The sequence below is a fragment of the Oryctolagus cuniculus genome, chromosome 11, assembly GCF_051225735.1.
Source record: "Oryctolagus cuniculus isolate XC-2025 breed Fujian yellow rabbit chromosome 11, ASM5122573v1, whole genome shotgun sequence".
Taxonomy (NCBI): Eukaryota; Metazoa; Chordata; class Mammalia; order Lagomorpha; family Leporidae; genus Oryctolagus; species Oryctolagus cuniculus.
In genome coordinates this window covers 74,316,243-74,339,988 of record NC_142877.1, presented here as the reverse complement: position 1 = coordinate 74,339,988, position 23,746 = coordinate 74,316,243, and the positions used below count along the sequence as shown (strand labels likewise).

The 23,746-nt window shown below is 37.3% G+C and overlaps 1 protein-coding gene across 2 annotated transcripts in view; it reads right to left on the bottom strand.

Annotated features, from left to right (window-relative positions):
- Positions 1-1,971: 1,971 nt before the first annotated feature.
- RAB21 (RAB21, member RAS oncogene family) overlaps positions 1,972-23,746 on the bottom strand; it is a 38,367-nt gene continuing 16,592 nt past the window's right edge. Inside the window, exons 4-7 of one of the 2 annotated variants that reach the window (XM_002711335.6) lie at positions 19,767-19,830; positions 12,242-12,296; positions 11,663-11,751; positions 1,972-5,863 (exon numbers count right to left, since the gene is read on the bottom strand). In XM_002711335.6, coding sequence (XP_002711381.1) covers positions 5,721-5,863; positions 11,663-11,751; positions 12,242-12,296; positions 19,767-19,830 — 351 coding nt within the window. In that variant the 3' untranslated portion in view covers positions 1,972-5,720. Of the gene's footprint in view, positions 5,864-11,662; positions 11,752-12,241; positions 12,297-19,766; positions 19,831-20,784; positions 20,854-23,746 lie in introns of those variants that run through there. The other variant, XM_089308727.1, reaches the window with a different exon arrangement.

Here is a 23,746-nt window from a genome sequence, read left to right as displayed (position 1 = left end):
GTGTATATAATTGCATACCAAAAAGGTAACAGAAGCATACATACTAGATAGCAACGGTCACCATTTCAGAGGGGCACTCTTAAAGTATCTCCTAGAAAGTACTACACTAAGTACAATGCCTTCCTTACAACAGCTTGCTACCAAAGATAGGTTAGCACATATCCCTGTTTTTTACATTATCACACTTTATCCTTGGTATCCCCTTATCTTTTTCTCATTGCTCTACCCATTATTCAAATATAAGGAAATCATTCTAGTTTTTTTAAGTACTTCAAAATAAGAGATACAGTTGCTAGGAAGTATCAAAATCAACAGTGAGAGCTGGTATTGTGGCAATAAAGGCAATTTAAGTATGCAGCCTCATTTCTTGGCTTGTGGCTTTAATGTAATGCATTTTGAAATATGTGCAGATTTCCAAAGCAAGCAAGATGCTTCAGGAATAAAAGTCTTAATGTGCTGTGTAACATTAACTTGCCACATTTACTCATTTACTTTAGAAAAAATGTTGAAGTAGAAAGGTTAACACTCAAAACCATACAGCTTGTCAGAAAAGATATCTAAGGGGCCGGTGCTGCGGCGCAGCAGGTTAACGCCCTGGCCTGAAGCACCAGCATCCCACAAGGACGTGGGTTTGAGATCCAGCTCTCTGCTACATCCTAGGAAAGCAGTGGAAGAAGGCTCAAGTCCTTGGGTCCCTGCACCTGTGTAGGAGACCCGAAAGAAGCTCCTAGCTCCTGGCTTCAGATCAGCTCAGCTATGGCCATTGCAGCCAATTGGGGAGTGAACCAGCAGATGGAAGACCTCTCTCTCTACACCCTTTTCTAGAAGATCTCAACATCTTAAATGGTCACAACTTCTCTCCTTCTATGTAACTCTGACTTTGAAATAAAAAAAAAAAAGAGGGGCTGGCTCTGTGGCGCAGCGGGTTAAAGCCCCAGCTGCTCCTCTTCTTATCCAGCTCTCTGCTACAGCCTGGGAAAGCAGTAGAAGATGACCCAACTCCTTGGACCCTGCACCCACATGGGAGATCCGGAAGAAGCTCCTGGCTCATGGCTTCAGATCAGCTCAGCTTTGGCCATTGCAATCATTTGGGGAGTGAACCAGTGGAATGAAAGACTCTAACTCTGACTTTCAAATAAATAAAATAATTCTTAAAAAAATATATAAAAAGAAATCCTGGATAGAGCAAGCAGTGTAAAGTAATATTTTTTTAGAAGAGAAGCATTTTTGCAAGAAACTGGAAGTGTTTCTAAATTTTTTCTAAATACTTACAATTAGAAATATTTTGCTGAAAGTTGTAGCTGTTTTTAACCTTAAATATATATTTTTTTTAATTTGACAGGCAGAGTTATAGACAATGAGAGACAGAAAGAAAGGTCTTCCTTCCGTTGATTCACTCCCCAAATGGCCGCTATGACCGGCACTGCACTGATCCTAAGCCAGGAGCCAGGTGCTTCTTCCTGGTCTGCCATGCAGGTGCTGGGGCCCAAGCACCTGGGCCATCCTCCACTGCCGGCTCCGTAGCTCATTTGGTTAATCCTCCACCTGTGTCGCGCCAGCATCCCATACGGGTGCCGGATTCTGTCCTGGTTGCTCCTCTTCCAGTCCAGCTCTCTGCTGTGGCCCGGGAGTGTAGTGGAGGATGGCTCAAGTCCTTGGGCCCTGCACCCGCATGGGAGACCAGGAGGAAGCACCTGGCTCCTGGCTTCGGATCGGCGCAGCCATTTGGGGGGTGAACCAACGGAAGGAAGACCTTTCTCTCTCTCTCTCTCTCTCTCTCTCTCTCACTGTCTAACTCCGCCTGTCTAATAAAAAACAAAACAAAAAGTTGTAACTGTTTTCTTGAAGAGAGAAAGGCCATCAAAGTCAGACAGAAATGTAGAATGAATTTTGGTGTTATAGTTGACTAAACAAAAAATAGAGCGGAAACATACTAGAATCAATGCCTATTATGAAATCAAGTAAATATAGTTCAATGAATCCCAGCTTTTAATTTTTCAAATACAGGTAACACATTTTATAATTTAGAAAAGAGTATTTAAGGAACTATTCATTCTTGTGTCTTTTGACCTGGTCAGTACCATCTACACCCTTTTCTAGAAGATCTCAACATCTTAAATGGTCACGACTTATGTCAATCTGTAACTACAAAAAAAAAAAAACTGAAAATTCTACATGGCCAAGAGAGGTCAAAAGATATATTTCCAAAGTTAAAGGAGGGTACTAATCTAGTTCCTTCTAGAGATAGCATAAGTGGTAATTATTGGAGATGTCAGATCAATTATCTCAATTCCTGATAGCACTAGTAATAGAGAAAATTAGAAATTACATATTAAAATAAACAGAATCACAATTACTTTTTCAAAATGTTCTAAATATTTGGCACAATGTAATTAGCTTGCCTTAACTGGAAACCAGAAGGAGGCACCTGGCTCCTGGCTTCGGATCGGCGTACCTCTGGCCGTAGCGGCCATTTTGGGGGTAAACCAACAAAAGGAAGACCTTTCTCTCTGTCTCTCTCACTACCTCTGCCAAAAAAACAAAAACAAAACAAAACAAAACAACAAAAAAAAAACTTGGTAAAAGTCATGCGTTTTTCAAAGTGATTTTAAAGATTGTCAGATTGTAGAGTTTTAGATCTACTTGACTTCCTTCTATTCTTCATTATCCTCCTCTATTTTCCCAATTTTATCTTTTATTACTAAAAATCTAAAAACAAAGTATTCTTCCTGACTTTAATGCTAAACAAAAACTACTACACTAATAACATATAAATACTATTTTAAAAAAAGATTTCAATGCAGTTAAAAGCAATAGCTTTAGGGTATTCTCAGGAGACAACCCAAATAAAACAAATTAGAATTCTCATATTTCATGTAATATGATGCTTTGTTTCTTTTCAATTACTATTTACCCAGTCATTGCAATATATATGTTAAAGACAATAATCTTTCCCTCTTATCACAAAACAAAACAAAAACAAAAAGTGGAATCCCACCTTCATTACAGAAACAACTGTATACTTTTAACATTATAATAAAGTATTCAGGAAATTTTAAAGACTACGTTAACCAATTTTTAATTATATTTGTTAAGTGAATATATTTAGTAGCTGAAAAAACATTGATTCTACCTACCTACTGAATTTAATACATAACACAGTAACTTGTGCCTTCCTACTAGCATAATTATTAGGATAGGGAGACAAAAGATCTTAAAAATGAAGACAGTTTCAGAAAAGTTTCCTAACTTTGCTTTATCATCTGTCTTCCCAATATATGCATACTGCACGAGACAGCCTTTTTCCTTACCCTCACTGTAATCCCACCTGAAGACCTTTGGGAGCTATAAAGCAACAACAGTTACACTATATTTTCTATTCTTGCCACTGAATTAGCCTGAATTACAGGAAAGGAAGAAAAAAAGAAATAGCTGAGGTTAACAAAGATGCACAGTAACCAAGAGATGGTAAAGAACAAAAGCTGGAGAATAGTCACACCCCACCAATAATTATTAAACAAGTTTGAGCAAAGGTTCCTACCTAGAATTTGTACCATTAAAATAGGGTCAAAAATCAAAGGACAGATCTCCAGTCATCAGGTTTTCTAACATTTTTTGAATAAAACTCAATTTCATCTCTGAATAGTTGAAAAACCACACTTCACTCCAATATGAACAGCTTATTTCCTACCAACACCTACAACAAAAGGAATGGCAAAACTTTTTTACTCCCTCTAAAAAAGCAAGGAGTACAAATACAAATTTCCCTGATACTCATGATTCCTACTTTCTCCCCCACCCCTGCACAAATACTAATTTCACAGAATACTAAGAGACTACAGAGTACAATCATCTCATAAAAGAAGACAACTTCAGCTGATCTCCCTGACTCTTCCCACTCTTGCCCTCCTCAAAAACACCTCACATAGAGCTCAGTATGTTGAGTCTGGCAAGGTAAAGAAGATCGACTGAGGGCTCACACACCACTTAACACTAAGTTAAAATTATATAACATCAGGGTGTCAATTATTCCAACTTGTAAATCACATGGGGAGGTTTAAGCTATCAATGTAAAAATATAGTAGTACTTCTTCAGTAACTATAACCTCTTTATGTTTTTAATTGCTCATGTTAACAGATTTATTGCAAACTACTGCTTCTGGTAAGAAGTAAATCCAGGGAACATTCCATTTTATCTTAGACATAACATTTACTAGTTTCCAAGCATGACAGAAATGGAAAAATATATATATTAGAACAAGAACAATTTATGTTAATTTCCACAATCTGTTTCCTTCTGTGAGCAGCGCCTGATTCTTATTAAAATTAACAAATTTAAGTTCAGTCCTATGCTTAGGAAAAAAATTGTAAGAAGGACTAATTTACAAAGTATACAAGAATATAATTTTATAATACATCTTTCCAGTGTTCGCTATAACTGCATTACATGAAATATTTTCCTCCACAGAAACTGGGAGTGAGAGTTCTTACAAAATGAAGCAGAACTTTTCCATGTTAATCTCTGGCAAGCAATGAACAAATACAACTTACTCTCAAAGGATCTAAGAGTTCTGCCTCAGGAGCATAAGCTACCATTAACATGCTGTATGGAGTCGTCTTGGAAGTGGCTACTACTGGGAACCTCTTCCTCTCTTCTAATATCAGTGAATCCATCTCACAGAAAACCCAAGAGAAAACCAAAGAGATGGCAGAAGTGAAACTCAGCATGCTCCACTCATAATTGTCTAAGGTAGCCATTCCAAAAGCAAAAAAAAAAAAAAAAAAAAAAAAAAAAAAAAAAAAAAGAGAGAGAGAGAGAGAGAAGAAGAAGAAGAAAAGAAACCAAAAAAAAAAAAAAAAAAAAATCCCAATCCAAACCAGAAGGCAAATGCTGCTGCTCAATCATTAGGTGGACTTCAGAGGCAAAAAAGTGTGACAACAGCAATAATTCAAGTAAAGTATGTGTGAAAATTTAACACGTCACTTTCAAGTTAAGACAAAGTGAAGGGGACCTATGATCTTTATATCAGAGTCAAAAAGCTTAGGCATTATCACCAAATGTTAATTCACTTTACAGTCATCAACAAGAATATTGTATATATTTTTGCACCTTGCGCTTGAAAAAGCAGATAAAATATTTAATATGTACTTTACAATGTATATTATGAGCTGAGCATACAGGATGTATATAGATTATATCAAAGTAGTAGACAGTTAGGGGTCTGTGCAAACCCTGCAAAAATAGTACTTCAGGTATCTGCTAATTAAAAAAAAAAAAAAAAACAAAAACAAAAACAAAAACAATTTGCTGTTTAGAAGTGATACAATTCAAACTACCACAAAATACAAAGGGCTGAAAAATGTATACCATTCCAACAACATATATAAGTTATTAAATAAAGATTTGATTTAAAAGAATATAAATGAAGCCTTTAAGTAGGTCTTTTCTACATGCATATTATTCCTCATTAAAGAAAAAGTATGTAAAAAGGCCATTGGTAATTGCTTTGTTAACTTCTGTAGAAAATGCCAATTCTCTGGTCACAAACTCCACTAAGTTTAGCACTTAAGGTCTCTGCAGTGTTATAAACGTAATTTAAAATACTGTTAATTCTATAACTCCATTGGTAAAATAATGTGACTTGGAATATGGCAGTCTTCATGTTGAGGGCAATGATCCACAGTTTTGTTTTGTTTTTCAGTTTCTTCAGTGTGAACAGCTATCCAGAAGAACAGCACCCTCCACCACTGCTCTGAGCTTGAGGTTCATCGTCAATTATTTGTACACCTCGTCTTGCAGCTCCTGGTTGACTGGAGCCATTGCCTTTTGCCCTCTCATCAACTTGTGCTGTTTCTATCATTCCTAAAAGGAGAAAGTCAAAATTATTAATACCACAAATCTTTTAGTTTTCTCTTTCTATAATAGCTGTATACCACTATGACAACTATTTCTAATTTTCAACTTACAAGAAACTAACACCGCATAGCTCTCTTAAATAGCTTTACGATCAAGTTTAAAAACTATTATCAACATAACTATAGCTTATGAGACAAATGAATATCCTCCACTTAATACACTAAAACAAAGTCAATCTTTGAGAACAAGTTTTTCTATTAACTCTTCTAATGCAACTCTTTGAGGACAGAGGTCCTGCATGGGAAGTTAGTGCATGACATCAGTGATCAACCCAAGGCTCTTGACATGAGCTGCCTAGGCTATGGAAGCCTTTGGAATCCACAAATTCCAACAGTATTTAGACAAAGTCATAGTCAAAGTGGAAGTTCTCTCCTCCCCTCAGAGAAAAGTACCTCCTCCCTTGAGGACCACTTTTTTTTTTTTTTTAACTTTTATTTAATGAATATAAATTTCCAAAGTATAGCTTATGGATTACAATGGCTTTACCCCCCCCCATAACTTCCCTCCCACCCGCAACCCTCCCCTTTCCCGCTCCCTCTCCCCTTCCATTCACATCAAGATTCATTTTCAATTATCTTATATACAGAAGATCAATTTAGCATATATTAAGTAAAGATTTCAACAGTTTGCACCCACACAGAAACACAAAGTGAAAAATACTGTTTAAGTACTAGTTATAGCATTAAATCATAATGTACAGCACATTAAGGACAGAGATCCTACATGAGGAGTAAGTGCACTGTGACTCCTGTTGTTGACTTAGCAAATTGACACTCTTGTTTACGGCATCGGTAATCACCCTAGGCTCTTGTCATGAGTTACCAAGGCTATGGAGGCCTTTTGAGTTCGCCAACTCTGATCATATTTAGACAAAGTCATAGTCAAAGTGGAAGTTCTCTCCTCCCTTCAGAGAAAGGTACCTCCTTCTTTGATGGCCCATTCTTTCTACTGGGATCTCACTCGCAAAGATCTTTCATTTAGGTCCTTTTTTTTTTTTAATTTTTTGCCAGAGTGTCTTGGCTTTCCATGCCTAAAATACTCTGATGGGCTCTTCAGCCAGATCCGAATGCCTTAAGGGCTGATTCTGAGGCCAGAGTGCTGTTTAGGACATCTGCCATTCTATGAGTCTGCTGTGTATCCTGCTGAGGACCACTTTTTTCTACTGGGGTCTCACCCACAGAGGTCCTTCATGTAGGTTACTACAATGCATGCATGTATCAAAATATTACACTGTACCCCAAAATATGTACAATTATTGTGTGTCAATAAAAACAAATGATTTTTTTTTTGACAGGCAGAGTGGACAGTGAGAGAGAGACAGAGACAGAGAGAAAGGTCTTCCTTTTACCGTTGGTTCACCCTCCAATGGCTGCCGCGGCCGGCGCGCTGCGGCAGTGCCGCACTGATCCGAAGGCAGGAGCCAGGTGTTTCTCCTGGTCTCCCATGTGGGTGCAGGGCCCAAGCACTTGGGCTATCCTCCACTACACTCCCGGGCCACAGCAGAGAGCTGGCCTGGAAGAGGGGCAACTGTGACAGAATCTGGCACCCCGACCGGGACTAGAACCCGGTGTGCTGGCGCCACAGGCAGAGGATTAGCCTATTGAGCTGCGGCGCCAGCCAAAAACAAATGATCTTAAAAAAAAAAAAAAAGAAAAAAAAAAGAAAAAAACTATCACCAAGTAGTAGGCATTTACCCAGTGGTATAAAGGCAATAGTAACATTATAAAGAATTTTTTTCTGCTCTGAATGTATGAATGTATATAAACATAAGCCTTAAGATTTTTCCAAACATACTTGAAAATAAGCCAAAGAAGTTTAAATTGTTCCAAGTACAAGTGAAAGACCAGAAAGAGCTAAAGATGAAAGAGCTTCAAAGAACAGCTTGGCGGTAGATGCTTGGTGGAGAGATCAAGTTACCATTTGGGATGCCTGCATCCTATACCAGAGTGCCTAGGTTTGAGTCCCAGCTCCTCTTTAGAGTCCAGTTTCCTACAAACACGCACCTGGGAGCTGTGGTGATAGTTCAAGTAGTTGGGTTCCTGCCACTCATGTGGGAGATGTCAACTGAGTTTTGGATGCCTACCTCAGCCCTGGCTGTTGTGGGCTTTTGGGAAACAAACCAGAGAACAGAAAAATTCTATTTATCTGTCTTTCTACCTCTCAAAAGAATGAAATAAATAATTAAAAAAAAAAAAAGAACAGCTGGAGGACTCATATCATCTAACTTAAAACACATTATACAGCTACATTAACAAGATGGTGAGATACTGACAAAAGGAAAAACATGGAGATCACTAGAACAGAACAGAGTCCACAAACATGAGGATACTTCAAAAATTCATGGAAAAGGTCAAAAAAATTTGAAATCCACACACAGCCTTTTCATAATATACATTTTTCATAAACTTCTTGAAATTCTCTCATAGATTCCCATGTAAATGGTCACCTGATTTTTGCCAAGATTATTCAATGAAGAAAGAGTAAATTCAATAGTACTAGAACTGGACATCTTTCCATATGTAAAAAGTAAACCTTAACATACTCCAACATCATTTGTAAAAAATAAACAAAAAGTAAAACTACAGATTTTAATATAAAACAATAAAACTTCTAGAACAAAATATAGGAGAAAAACTTTTATTGGAGAAAAATTTTCTGTCTTTGGTTTAGACAAAGGTTTCTCATTTAGGACAACACAGCTGGGCAGGTGTTGTGGTGTAGCAGGTAAAGATGCTGTCTGCAATGCTGGCATCCCATATGGGAGCTGATTCAAGTCCTGACTGCTCCACTTCTGATCCAGCTCCCTGCTAAAGTGCCTGGGAAAGCAGTAAAAGATGGCCCACGTACTAGAGCCCCTCCACCAACATGAACATTCAGAAGAAGCTTTGGCCTCGCCCAGCCCTGGTCATTGTAGCCATTTGGGAAGTGAACCAGTGGATGGAAGACCTCTGTCTTTGTCTCTAACTGTGCCTTTCAAGTACATAAAAATGTATCTTAAGAAAAAAAGACAACACAGCCTGGAAGAAAATATTTGCAAAATACATATCTTACAGGATGAGAGAAGAAAAGACTAAACTTGGGGAATACTGAAAAAGTTTTTGAAGACATGAGATTTTTAACATTTCTAAGTCACTGGTCTGTAGCTTTGCAACTCAAAGTAATTGGATGCTTGCAGAAATAAGATTAAATCATTTAATGGATCTACTAAATCAAGATATGCATTTTAATAAGATCCACAAGTTCAGCAGTGGTTCTCACATTTTCCTATTTTTCTATTGTTAAAATACTGACAGACTCTAGGTACCATTCTCCAGATTTTGATTCAGTAGGTTTGGGGTAGGGTCCACAAATTTGCATTTCTAACACGTTCTCAAGTGATGTGCTAGAAGAATTATAAATGACTTAAGGGTATCAAAAAACTAAACTTCACTCCAAAGTTTATAAGAACATATATTTTTCTAAGGAGAAAAACTATAGTGTCTTCAAATGCTCAATGGTTCATAAATGTAAGGATTAGAATTTGACAGTTTCCCCAAAATGGCAGCATTTTATTGGTGATAAGAAATTACTTTCAGGTAGTATATAAACAAACTTATTTTTCTCTTTTCAAAAAACTTTTTAATATGGAAATTTACAAGCATACAAGTAGAAAGAATAAAAAATCTGTCAACTAAAGACTGGATAAAGAAATTATGGTATTTGTACACCATGGAATACTACATAACGGTAAAAAAAAAAAAATGAAATCCTGTCATTTGCAATAAAATGGATGCAATTGCAAAACATACTTAGTGAAATAAGCCAGTCCCAAAAAGACAAATACCACATGTTCTCCCTGATCTGTGGTAACTAACAGAGTACCTAAAAGGTAATCTATAGAAGTGAAATTGACACTTTGAGATACGATGACTTTGAACAGCCCTTGTCTCAACTGTTGAGGAACTATATATATATATGTGTATATATATATATGTATATGTATATGTTGTTGAACTCTACTTAGTGTAGGGTTAATCTTATGTGTATCAAGCTAATTGAAAATAGATATTTATAAAAAATAAGAATGGGAATAGGAGAAGGAAGAGGAAGAAGGGTGGGGGTGGGGAGAATCACTATCACTGTGTTCCTAAAGTTGTATTTATGAAATGTATGAAGTTTGTATACCTTCAATAAATGGTTTCTAGGTAAAATAACAACAACAAAAATAAAGGTTATTCTCATAAATGGGAAGGGGAGAGCAGAGATCACACAATTTCATCCATGCCTCTTAAGTATCTCTACCATTATTCTGAATTAAATCCCAGACACATAATTCATAAATTATCTTAATGTACATCTCTAAAAAAGATGAAAATTCTTGCTTAAAGCCCAACTGTAACACCGTAATCATACTTCAAATATTTTAGCAATTAGAACTTAACAACATCAAATAATGTCAAATATCCAATGAGTTTTCACGTATTACTGTTTCACAAAAGTTTTTTCACCAGTTTGTCAAATTGAGATCTAAACTGCAACAGATAGAGCTCTTATATCTAGTTGCCTTTAAAAAAAAAAAAAAGAGATCGATTTATTTATTTGAAAGGCAGAGTTACAGGGAAATAGGGAGAGACAGAGGGACACCACCCATCTGGTTTCCTCCCCAAATGGCTGCAATAGCTGGGGCTGGACCAGACCAGAGCCAAGAGCTTCTTCCCACTCACACATGGGTGCAGGGTCCAAGCACTTCGGTCGTCTTCGACTGCTTTCCCAGGCATATTAGCAGGGGGCTGGATTGGAAGTGGAACAGCTGGGACTTGAACCAGTGCCCATATGGGAAGCCAGATTGCAGACAGTGGCATAACCCACCTCGTCACAATGTCAGCTCCTTATATCTCTTCTGAATTATAAATTTCTCTTCCAGTTTCACTTTCAGTAGTCACATACATATTGTAGTATGCATTTAGGATATATTACATATATTTTTTCATAGCCATTAGTTACTTCTTAAAACAGAGCTAAGGCACGTATTTAAAATTTTAAGATTAATTTATTTTCTTGAAAGGCAGAGTTACAGAGGAAGGGCAAGACAGAGAAAAAGAAAGATCTCCCACCTGCTGGGTCATGACCCAAATGCCTGCAATAGCTAGGGCTGGGCCAGGCCAAAGACATGAGCTATGAACTCAATCCAGGTCTTTCAAGTGGATGGCAGGGACCCAACTACTGGCAACTTTACTTGCTTCCTCCCAGGGCATTAACAAGAAGCTCGAATTGGGAGCCAAACCAGTACTTGAAGCCAGGCACTGCAATATGGGAGGCAGGAATCCCAAGCAAAGTGTTACCTGCTACACCAAACATCCACCCATAGATGCTGGTTTTTATGATGAATGTCCTCTAAATGCCCACGCATCAGTGGCTTAGTCCTCAAATTCCTATGTTAATCGTACTAAGAGTGTATGAGGTATAAAGGTGGAATCATCGAAAATTATCTGATTGGATTAGGTTGTTGGGGTAGCTTTATACAGAGAGACACAGATACAGCCACATTCCCTTCTTCACATGTGATATTCTGTGCCATCTCAGATCTCTGCTAGCAAGAACGCACCTACCAGATGCCCAACCAATGGGGACACCCAATCTTGCACTATGAACCTCCTAAACCTAAGTAAAAATAAGTCTTTCTCTTTACATAAAAAGTTAAATACTCTCAGGTATTTTGTTGTAGTAACAAAAAGTAATACACATACTAAATCTGAATATACTTACGTTTACAAAGGTCAAGAAAGAGTTCCTCAATTCCTTTGTTCTGTTTGGCTGAAGTATGATAATGTTTTGCTCCAACAGATTCTGCATACCTTAAGAAAAAAGTAACTTCGGTGATTAAAACATTTTTATGCTTTTGTTATGCCTGCTATTTGACATTTATCACAGTGGCTATTTTAGTATCTATTAATTTACTTAAGTTTAGTAAAATAAAAATTATATAGCTTTTTAGCCTCTCTATACATAGATTCAAATTTTAAATAACAAATATAACAAAACTTGCAATGTTTTATAGATCTAGAACCCTAGTAATTTTAAAACTTTGTGACTCACTGCCTATTTGATCATGGTAGTTTTCTTTTACATCATTTTTACATTTTTACTGAAATCAAAAAGGGTAACAAAAGTGGAATATATTATTGCCTAAAGTCCAGAAATAATCAAAATAAACATGCTCCACTGAATCCAATAGCACAATCTACATTAAGAGGTTTGAGTAATACTCAAATAGTAAAGCACACTGTACTTCTAGAGTAGAGACAAGAGGGATGGAAAGTGGAGCAAAGAGGACACAACACTTACGATTCTGCTTCTTGAATGGAAACATGTCTCTCCTTTTCCAAGTCTATCTTATTACCTAATTTGAAAAAAGTAAATACTAATCTTTAACATCAATTCATTTTATAAAATTAAGCCAATTCTAAATATATAATTGCCATTTTAATTACCTGACAAAATAATATAAATCCTCATCAGACTTGCAAATATTTTGAAAGGATAAAGTTAACCCCACTGATTGAGAATTGATCGTGACTGTCGGGGTAAACGCCTCTTCCTTCCTTAGATGGATCACTGTATACCCCTCCCCCAAATTGTAGCTTCCCTCAGAAAACACAACTTCTCCAAAAAATGGGCACTATTCTTTGCTTTAGGTATACCAGAGACCAAGATTATAATTTATGACCAAGTATAAATGGTCAAAAGTAACAGCCAAATAATTTCTACACTCCCCAATCAAATTAGAGCAGTCAATAATTAAGTATGGGGGCCGGCGTTGTGGCATAACACGTAAAGCTGCTGCAGTGCCGGCATCCCATATGGGCACCAGATCGAGTCCCAGCTGCTCCACTTCCTATCCAGTTCTCTGCTATGGCCTGCGAAAGCAGAAGGTGGCCCAAGTGGGAGACCTGGAAGAAGCACCTGCCTCCTGCCTTCGGAATGGCGCAGCTCCAGCCAATGCAGCCAACTGGGGAGTGAACCAGCAGATGGAAGACACCCCTCCCCCCCGTAACTCTTTCAAATAAATAAATATTTTAAAAAATAATTAAGTATGGTTATCTTACTGTTTACCAAAACATATTAGGCTAGCCTCTTGGATACCAAGTATAGTTTTGTTTCATGGATAACATAAACTGGTTAAGAATTAAAACATACAAATGGTTAAATACCCCACCACAACAGGAAGGAAGGCTGTTCTGTTTATTAAAAACCAATTTTAGAGGCTGGCATTGTGGTGTGGTGGGTTAAGACACTACCTGCAATGCCAGCATCCCATATAACTGCCAGTTCAAGTCCCAGCTGCTCCACTTCTAATCTGGCTCCCTGCTAATGAGCCTGGGAAGCAGAGGAAGATGGCCCAAGTACCTGGGTCCCTGCCACCCACATGAGACCTGAATGAAGCTCTTGGCTATTGCAGCCATTCCGAGTATGAACAATGGTTAGATCTCTTTTTTGGTCTCTCCCTCTCTGTCACTCTGCTCTTCAAATAAATAAAACAAATATTAAAAAAAAAAATTGTAGTGATTCACTACACGAACTTTATTTTAAAGATTTATTTATTTATTTGAAAGGCAGAGTTAGACAGAGAGCGAGAGAGCGAGAGCGATCTTCCATTCTCTGGTTCACTCCCCAGATGGCTGCAATGGCCAGAGCTAGGTCAATCAGAAGCTAGGAGCCAGGAGATTCTTCTGGGTCTCCCACAGGAGCCCAAGCACTTGTGCCATCTTCTACTGCCTTCCCAGGTCATAGCAGAGAGCTGGGCCAGAAGTGGAGCAGTCAGGACGAGATTCGGTGCCCTTATGGGATACCAGCACTGCAGAAAGCAGCTTTACCCACTACATCAAGGTGCTGGGCCCACTACAAGAACTTAATACATGCATATCATTCAGATTTAAAATTACTGAATTAAAAAAACACAAAAATTACTGAATTAAGTTTAGCTCTCTTTAAACATTGAAAAAAAAAAAAAAACAGCGATTATGATAAAAAGCCACCAGAATAAAAATAAAGAAACTGCAAAATGTGGATTCCCTATTGAGTACAAGAGAGATGTTAAAGTCAGTTGCCCAGGTATGTAGTGCTAAAGGTAATGCAAACATCAGATAGGAACAGGGAAGCCCAAAGGAGGACACTTCAAACAAATATTTTCATCTTTTCTATTACAAAAAAAAAGAGGAAACCTTAAAAATTAAGATTATCTCTTCTTGGAACCTGATGGAATTTAGAAAACAATTTCATATAAAGCACTGAAGTAAGCACAATGAAAGACTCAAGGGGCAGCACTGCGGTGTAGTGGGCTAAACCTCCGCTGCAGCACTGGTATCCCATACCAGATGGGCGCCAATTCGAGTCCCAGTTGCTCCTCTTCCAATCCAGCTCTCTGCTATGGCCTAGAAAAGCAATAGAAGGTGGCCCAAGTCCTTCTACCCCTGCATCTGCATGGGAAATTTGTAAGAAGCCCCTGGCTCCTAGCTTTGGATTGGCCCAGCTCCGGCCCTTGCGTCCACTTGGGGAGTAGATGGAAGACCTCTCTCTGTTTGTAACTCTGTTTCTCAAATAAATAAATAAAAATCTAAAAAAAAAAAGAAAGAATCAATGTTTGGCCCTGAGAAGCCTAAGTCTAGAAATGCTACAGACTGAGACCTCAAATAATCTGAGCACCTAATTGCTGACAACTCCAAGAAGCTATTTACCACTATGACCTACTAAGGAGAGGGAGGAAAGTAGACAATACCAAAGCTCAGCGGGCACTAACAAATTTAGTAATGAGCTCGTCCTTCTTTGAACAGTTATCTTTCTACCTCAGCAAGAAGTTTTCTATTAATTTTTATTTCCAACACTGTATGTTATCAATAAAAATTCTTAAATATTATTTCCAATATATCTAACAATAACCAGAGGGAAAACAAGTTGTTTCATTCCATAAAGAATGCAAAAAGCACCACCTGGTGGCCAGCAGTACCAAAAATAGGTACAAGATTCTGCCTATAAAAAGGCAAAAACAGGGTGTTCCTCTATAGATATTTGGGAGATTTTTATTCTAATTAATTCCCTATGAATTTTTTCTAGATATTTAGTGCTTTATTTTCCAAATTCCACCATAATCATCAACATCTATGGAATAAAAGGTGAGCACAGAAATGCTATTTACTGTTTCAAATAAAAATATAAGGGCATTAATTAAGACCTGTTTTGTTTTTTCTAAGATTTCAAATTTGACTAATTTCAACATATCAGATTATCATTAAAGTAACTTTTTAACAACCTAATTATTTTAAGTTTAGAAAATGTTAAATTCCTTCATCACTAAATTACTACTACTTTGAACAATCAGTATTCACAATGGACTGATAGATTATGTCACAAAAAACTGATGTGCTTACCAAAGCTAAATCCTATTCTTTCAAAAGCAAGATGGCTAAGGGAGTAAGGCTCACAGGCTCAGATCTGTTTCAGTGTAACTGTGCAGTTACACATGAGTCTTTCTGATAGGCTTAAAACACCTGAAAATAAGGACAACCAATACAGTAAGCTATTTTAAAGAATAGTGCTATGAAGGTTCAAGAAACAAATAGGTTGACACTATTAAAAGTAGAAGAAAGCTCCCTGCTAAGAATAAAAACTTTAGCTCCTTTAAAAATACATATCTGAATTAAGAACTTGGAAGAAATATGCCTATGCTAAGGGTGGATGGCCTAAGAGTGATAGATATTTTAGTTAGACTGCCTTTTCTTTCTGCATAGCAGAAAGAAAGTTTCATAAAGTTTCCAAATGTAATAAAACTTAAAATCTTGGTTCACTTCACAGATGTTAAGATTTGAAGAAAACTACTTAACCTCTGTTAGTCTCACTTTGTACAACTTCTCAGGGTTGATGTGAAAGACCTAGTACACAGAACATGCTCAATAAAAAAATAGTTGCTAATATCAGCCCTCTTAATCACAGTGAATGATCAAATGAAAAATCAATTACTGTTATGAGAGAATTAAAATTCATAGAAGGTAACAAACTACTATCAACATCATGCTGGCTTCATCCAGCTCATATAGTTTACCCAAAACTTATTTTAGAAAAATCTTTCCTAAACTTAGTTAAGGTTTTCTTCACGGGATCCCTTCTACACTTCTCCTTTAATAGTATTTATCATACCAAAAAACAGAAGCTTGCTTTTTTGTATCTCCCTACACAATAAATTCTGAGAGGGCAAGGGCCATATCTATCTTATGTATTCATTCACTAAACTATTCCCAAAGCCTGATATACAATAAGCAACATAACAGGCATGTTGATTAAGGATGTGGGCATGATGCAGTAGGCAGACCCAAGTTAAAATCCAAGTTCTATCTCTAACTAGCAATTGACTTTGAGAAATATCAAGCCCTCCATGCCCATTTCCTCACCTGTAAAACAGAAACGGTCTTCTTGCAATGTTGTCAGGATGCTTGGATGACATAATTAATATGCCATTCTCAGACAAGTGACTGGCACTCACTAGATGGCAACTACAATTACTAACAAATATTTGTTTAACAAATGCACATATTAATGGAAGACTAAATGCAGAAAATTACCAAGTAGAACAACCACATCTAACAGTGCCAATCAATGGATTCATGACAACCTACAAGGAAAAGGCTCTGCTAGTGAAGTATGAGGCTCACTTATTACTGCTTAAGATGTGTTAATCAGGGGCTTAGCTAAGGATTCTGTAATCTATATAAAAGAGACATTGAGTTGACATGGCTGCTATGAAGTTTATGCCATGTTGGGCACTCTTAATAAAATAGTGTGAGGATGTTTTAAAAATCAAAGGGCTTGGATCAGTGACATTTGGATTCTAGTATTTTATTTCATGTTTAGGAAACACAATGAACAAACCTACGAGAAAACAATCAGTGTGATCAGCCTGTCTGGTAGGTATGCCAAATGAAAAACTGCTGAAGATCTAGAGATACAGCACATGAAGTAAATCATTCTAGGAGACTTCAAATGTTTGAAGGACTGTCTACATAAAGAGAAAGGAATATCTGCGAAAAGTCAATCTCTATGCCACGTTTTCCAAATCATTATACATTCTTTACTACAATCCTGTGTATCCTTATTCAAAGTTAGTAATGAAATAAAAGAGAATAAACACTGAACTATTACAGACAACAGAAATAAAAATCAAGTGGTAGAAAAAATAATACAAATGGCCACTAACAGCAAAACAGATAAAGTGTAGAATATTCATAGGATAAAATACTAGATGGCAAAAAGAGCAAAATGAACTAAAAGCATAAGCAACAGCAGAGGGGAATCTTGTAAACACAAGGTAAAACCAAAGACACCAAACACAAGAGTTTGCATTACATGATTCCATTTACATAAAATTCAAAACAAAACTAATCCATACACTAAAAAGTCAGGATAATGTTTTGGGGTATGGAATGGTGATAATGTTGGGATAATAAAGAAGTACAGGTGGGACTCAAGGATACTGTTTACACTCTGTATAATTTTCATGTTGAGAAAATCAGGTTACTGACAATTTGTATGCTTTTTCTTACGTGTCGTATTTCAATAAAAAGTTCACTTCAAAAAAATCAAGGTTACAAGGAATGTGATTTCAGCTAAATGTGAAGGAAAAATTTCAAATTAGTTAAAAAAAAAAAAAAAAAGTTGCGGCCTTTCTGGTAAGAACTGTCACCACAAGTCTTCCCATGACACGATGATCTATCCTTGTATTGTGCCAGATTAGGTGAGCCATTTCAAACACCAGCGTATACACAGGATAACTCAGAACTCACAACAGTGCCCAGCTCAAAGGAGACACTCAAAAGTACTTGTGGAAGGAAGAAAGGTGGGTTGAAAAGAAAGAATTAATTCCTAGTCCCATTCATAGAGATTCTGACTTACTGCATCTAGAATGAGGCCTGAGAAACCTAAAATATATTTTTATGTTTTCCAGGTCATCCTAATGATAGCCATGTTTGGAAATAACAGTAAATGGGTTTTCAAAATTCTTCTACTTGAATTCTAACTAAAATCCCATGTTATACTTTCTAACAGAAGAGAGTGAGAGCTTTCAATATTCCTCACTAATCGTCACTAAACATTACTTAATGTTAAATGAGGTATAACTGACACTATTTGAGGCACTAAGCTGTCAGACCCCAATATTCCTAAACCTTCTCATAAATATGAAAATGAGGAGAATGCAATTTAAATGAACTATTTATATGCTTATTTAACCCAACTATTTTTTTGAAATGTTACTGTGACCTTGGACATGTAACAACTTTCTTGAAGCTTCTTAGATTTTTTTAAACATTTATTTATTTGAAAAGCAGAGTTACAGAGAGGCAGAGGCAGAAAGAGTGGTCTTCCATCTGCTGGCTCACTCCCCAAATGGCCGCAATGGACAGGACTGGGCTGATTTGAAGCCAGGAGAAAGGAGACTCCTCTGGGTCTCCCACACAGTGCAGGGGCCCAAGGGCTTAGGCCATTTTCCACTGCCTTCCCAGGCAATAGCAGGGAGTCGGATCAGAAGTGGAGCAGCCAAGACTCAAACTGGTGCCCATATGGGATGCCAACACTGCAGGTGGTAGCTTTACCTGCTACGCCACAGCACCGGCCATTTCTTTGATTTTCTTACCTAAATGTTAGTGATTTCTTTCTCTCTTCAGACAGATGACCAAAATCCCAAAAATTTAATTTTCAGTTGTTTAACCCACCATCAAATCAAGCCACACAAAACTCACTAATGACTAGCTGCAGCTTTGGCCACAAACTCCTAGGTGGTGTGCTAGGTGTTCCAGTCTGAAACTTTCCTGCCATCTAGCCTAACATCTAGCATCTAGATCAGAAAGCAGAGAAAATTATCTCCTAAACTTCCTCCTCCAGACTTGCACCCTGATCTGGGACTGTAAAGTTACCCGCCTAATGGTAATCAGATGAAAGAAATATTAACTCAAGGCGAAAAGCAGAATTTCCCCACTGTGACCATCTTGTTCTTTCATTTCCCCCAAACACCATCTTCATTCTCCACTAAAAGCTATCCTGGTTTCTCCCAGGTCCTTTTTACTATTATCTGTCAGGTAGAAAACAAGAGCAAAAAAGCACGGAGCTACACATCTTAAGGATTAATAAGGTAAGAACAGAGTCAGGATGACTTCAATCCCAATCCCATCTCTGTTAACTGCCTGATATTGGGCAAGTTATTAAGTACCTCCAGGCCTCAGCTTCCTTTACTACAGAAGCCCTCACAAGGTTACAATGATTATACAAGATAATGTCTGTCAAGTGCACAGCAGTCTCTAGGACACTTTTATCGCTCAATTATTCTACGGAATAATCCACAGAAAAGGGTGGCAAAGAGAAATTCCAGAAGTCTAAGAGTCATTTCTATAGTTCTTCTATTTTTACCCATTAAGAACATTCCTCCACCCTAGATAATAATCTAAATGTATATAATTAAATGAATAGAAAGGGAATACTGGCTTAAGTCGATGGCTTCAATTTTAAAACAGTTTTTAAACTCTTTATTTCAAACAGAATCTTATGGAGAAAAAAGTAACAGTCAAACTGAAACAAGGCTGGGGAACTGAACCCTGTCGCATTAAGTGTAGCTTCCCACTTCCTTCCCAAGGTATTCCCTAAAGACAAGAACCTGAATCTTCTAGAAAAAAAATCACTTCTAAATCCTAAATTATTCTAAAATATTAAATACTAAAATGCAATTCTTCTTCCTTTCTTATATAACTTTATAACAAGAATTACTTATTTATGAATCATTTTAATAAAACATTAAAGGAAAAAAATGTTTTAAAAAAGTAATGATGCTTACCAACTATACATAAACAGATTTCATTTCCCAACATTTTCCGTAATTCTTTGACCCAATTTTTTACCTGTGTATACAAAAGAGCAAATATTAAAACAAATCTTGTTAGAAATTACTATTATAATACCCAAAACCTCAACATTGTCAAAATATCTCAGAACTTTGCCCAATAAGTCATATGTTTAGTTATTACAAGCAATGATTCACATACAGATTATTTGTTGTCAGATTAGACTGCAAACCACAGTCATATAATGAAAAAAAACTATATACTTGCATACAGGTATTCACAGAGGTACTGCAATTACAAATTTTCATAAACTATCCAGAGATCCAAGCAAAGCTATTCATCAGAGCAAAAGCTTGTCAACTCCAGCCTCTGATAAATAGAATACTGTACAGAATCACTTTGGACTCAAGAACAGATGGACTTAAAACACTCTTCTGCACCCTAAACAGTTCTGAAACAGGGGCATAGGAACCTCTGTGGTACACGTTTTTTAAAAAATGTACTTGGACACTGGGGGGCAAAACAAAGTTTCCTTATTCAGTGTATAAAAAGGCTTTTCAACCTTGGTACTAGACATTTTGGCTCAGATACTTCTTTGTTGTGGAGTATCCTGTGCAATGTTCAATGTTTAGTAGAATCCCTAGACTCCTATCCACTAGAGTCAATAGCACTCTCCACTTAAGTCAATCAAAGATGTCTCCAGAGTTTGTCATCCTCTGGTGAAGAACCAGTGGTGTACAACAACATCAGTAACAAACTGATTATCTACTGTGGATGAAGCACAGCAATAGGCACAGCTGGCAGTAAATTCCAAGTAAGCAAATTAATCTTGGAAATTCATAATCTTAAATATTTCAATAACAATTATAAAACAACAAGATAAAGAACAGTTTGGCACCTGCTTTCATGTTTTTATAATGGAGTTTAATCTACATATGGTCAAATCACATAGAACTTATACACCTTCCTAAAAAATGTACACACATATATAAGTTAGAAAAATTATATTAGATACGTGGTAAGCACTTACTGTGCATCTGGTCCTATGGTACAAATGTAACAGTTCCACACTCCTATTCTCTGCAAAAATGCAGAGGAACTGTCTTTAGTAAACCCAAAATCTTTATAAGTGCAAAGGTAATTATTATTGCTACCTTATAACAGACTGAACCACAATTTTTTCAATACAGCCACATCTTTTGCTTCATTCATGTCTAAATTTTTCCAAGCATTGAGGAAAATTTGACAGTACTGTTAAAATGCATAGTCTCACCACCTCAAAATAAACAGGCCAGAATCTAATTACATATTACTCTACTATGCACACATGACAACCTACTAAAGTAGCCAATTAAAAAGAAACAAACTTGTTATATATCTCTAATTAGATTCTCCTTTATAGACATCCAAAATTTTTTTTAAGATTTATTTTATTTAGTTGAAAGAGTTGCACAGAAAAGTAGAGAGAGGGAGGGAGGGAGGGAAAGCTCTTCCATCTGCTGGCCCGCTCCCACAAATGGCGGCAACGGCCAGAGCTGAGCCGATCCAAAGCCAGGAGCTTCTTCCAGGTCTCTGCAGGAGCCCAGTGACCTAGGCCATCCTCCACTGTTTTCCCAGGCACATTAGCAGGGAGTTGGATTGGAAGTGGAGAAGCTGGGACTCAAACCAGCACCCATATGGGATGCCAGTGCTACAGACCAGGGCTTTAACCCACTGTGCCACTGTGCTGGCCCCTCGGGTCATCTTCTATTGCTTTCCCAGGCAAAGCAGAGAGCTGGATTGGAAGTGGAACAGCCAGGACCCAAACCAGTGCCCATATGGGATGCTGGCATTGCAAGCGGCGGCTTTACCTGCTACACCACAGCACCAGCCCTGACATCCTAATTCTTGTCTCCATACATTTTGTGGTGAGTTAAAGATGGTCACAGATTTATTGTCAATCCTCCTATCAAGTGGTAGTCAAATTCCCTACCCTCTGAATTTGGGCTGGCCTTGGAACTTACTTTAACCAAGAATATATGGCAGAAGTAATGCCATGCCCGTTCCAGACTTAAGCCTTAAGAAGGACTGGCAGTTACTCCCCTTTTATATTCCTCAGATCTATTGTTTATAATAAAAAATTACAGAATGAGAGAGCATATGGTGACATTACTAGAGGATAAGCCACCGGATAGAGGGAGAGGTCATCTGAAGAAGAGCCAGCACTTCTTGGACATTCCAGGCCCAGCCAAACTCCCAGTTCAGTGAAGCTGCCTGAGTGACTCTACTACCACCACACAGAGCAGAGACCCTGCCTGGTCAACCCACAGAAGTATGAAGAAATAACAAGCCATTCTTCTTAAAAAAAAAAAAAAAAAATTTAGTTGTCTTTGAAAGTTAACAGAGAGAGAGGGAGAAACAGAGAGAGATCTTCCATCTACTTGTTCAATCCTCAAATGGTCACAATGGGGCTGGGTCAAGCAAACAGGAGTCAAGAGCTTCTTCTGAGTCTCCCACGTGGGTGGCAAGGACCTAAGCACTTAGGATATCTTCTGCTGCTTTTCCCAGGCCATTAGTAGGGAACTGAATGGGAAGTGGAGCAGCCAGGACAGGAAATGGGATGCTGGCATCAGCATCTCAAGTGGCTTTACCCGCTACTCCACATTGCCAGCCCCCAAACCATTATTCTAAGTCACCAAGTTTGTTTTTATTATCATTGTTGTTATTATTATTATTTAATTTTGAGTAACTGGCCAATTTTTAAGATAAAAGCTTCAATTAAATATTTAGACCATTTGTTTCCATGCAAAAAGCCAGGAAGGATAATGAATAGCACCAAATAGCAGCCCCAAAATCACTTTTAGAAACCATTAAATCTGGGGTGGGCATTGTGGGGCAGCATGCTATACAGTCACTTGAGACACCCACATCGCATGTCAGAATGCCAGTTCAAGTCCTGGCTACTCTACTTCCAATCCAACTTCCTACTAATGTGCCCAGGAAGGCAGGAGAGGATGGACCAAGTACTTGAGTTCCTACCACCCATGTGGGAAAGAGTTCTTGGCTCCTACTTGGCCTGGCTCAGCCCTGGCTGTTGTGAGTATCTGGGGAGTAAACAGGCAGATGGAAGATTTCTTTCTCTCTGTTTCTATTTCTATCACTTTCCCTTTCAAAGAAATAAATAAATCCTAGAAAAACAAAATAAAAATTAATTCTGCGAGGTATATATTGTTTCATTTTCCCATTCCTTGGATTTTTTTTTCAAACACATCATTAATAATCCAAGACCTAAACTGTATAGCTGCTCCATCAGACTTAACTGGGAAAAAACTTAGAAAAAATTAAATAGGCAAGCAATTTCAGTGAGCAGAAACCTATAATGCAAGACAAGAAAAAGTTCTGCCTTGCAAACTACCCCCTTTGCATGGTTGACACATATTTTCCAAGGAAAGCTTTAGAAGAAAGGTCAAATAAGTAACCCATCCTGATTTGAATAGAATTCAGAGACAAGTGTAACATTAACTCATTTCTGGTTCCAAACAACTTTAAAAATCCTGCATTTGCGATATACCTTTGAAGAATAGTTTTTTTTAAAAGAGGAACTTTAAATAAACACTACCTAGATTGTACTTTATATTATACCATCTTGGATATTTAGTGAGAAAAAAAGTATAGATTTAATTTTGCTATTCCTTTTTCCTCTTCACAGTAAGAGAGCAGCCACATCAAATTTTCAGGTGCCCAATATGTATGGAATCAAAGAAAGAACGTCTATAAATTTTTCTGAAGCTTAGCTTCAATTATTTCCCTTTACAAATATTTGAGAAAAACATGCAATAAACAATCAATTGCTTTAATATGAACTAAATGCCCCAATAATATGATCTGTAACTACTAGTGAATAAACTGTATACTACACATTTAAAACCAAATATTAGTAAACAAAAGCATACTAATGGAAACTTGAAAAAAACTAGGTATTAATCTGATTAAG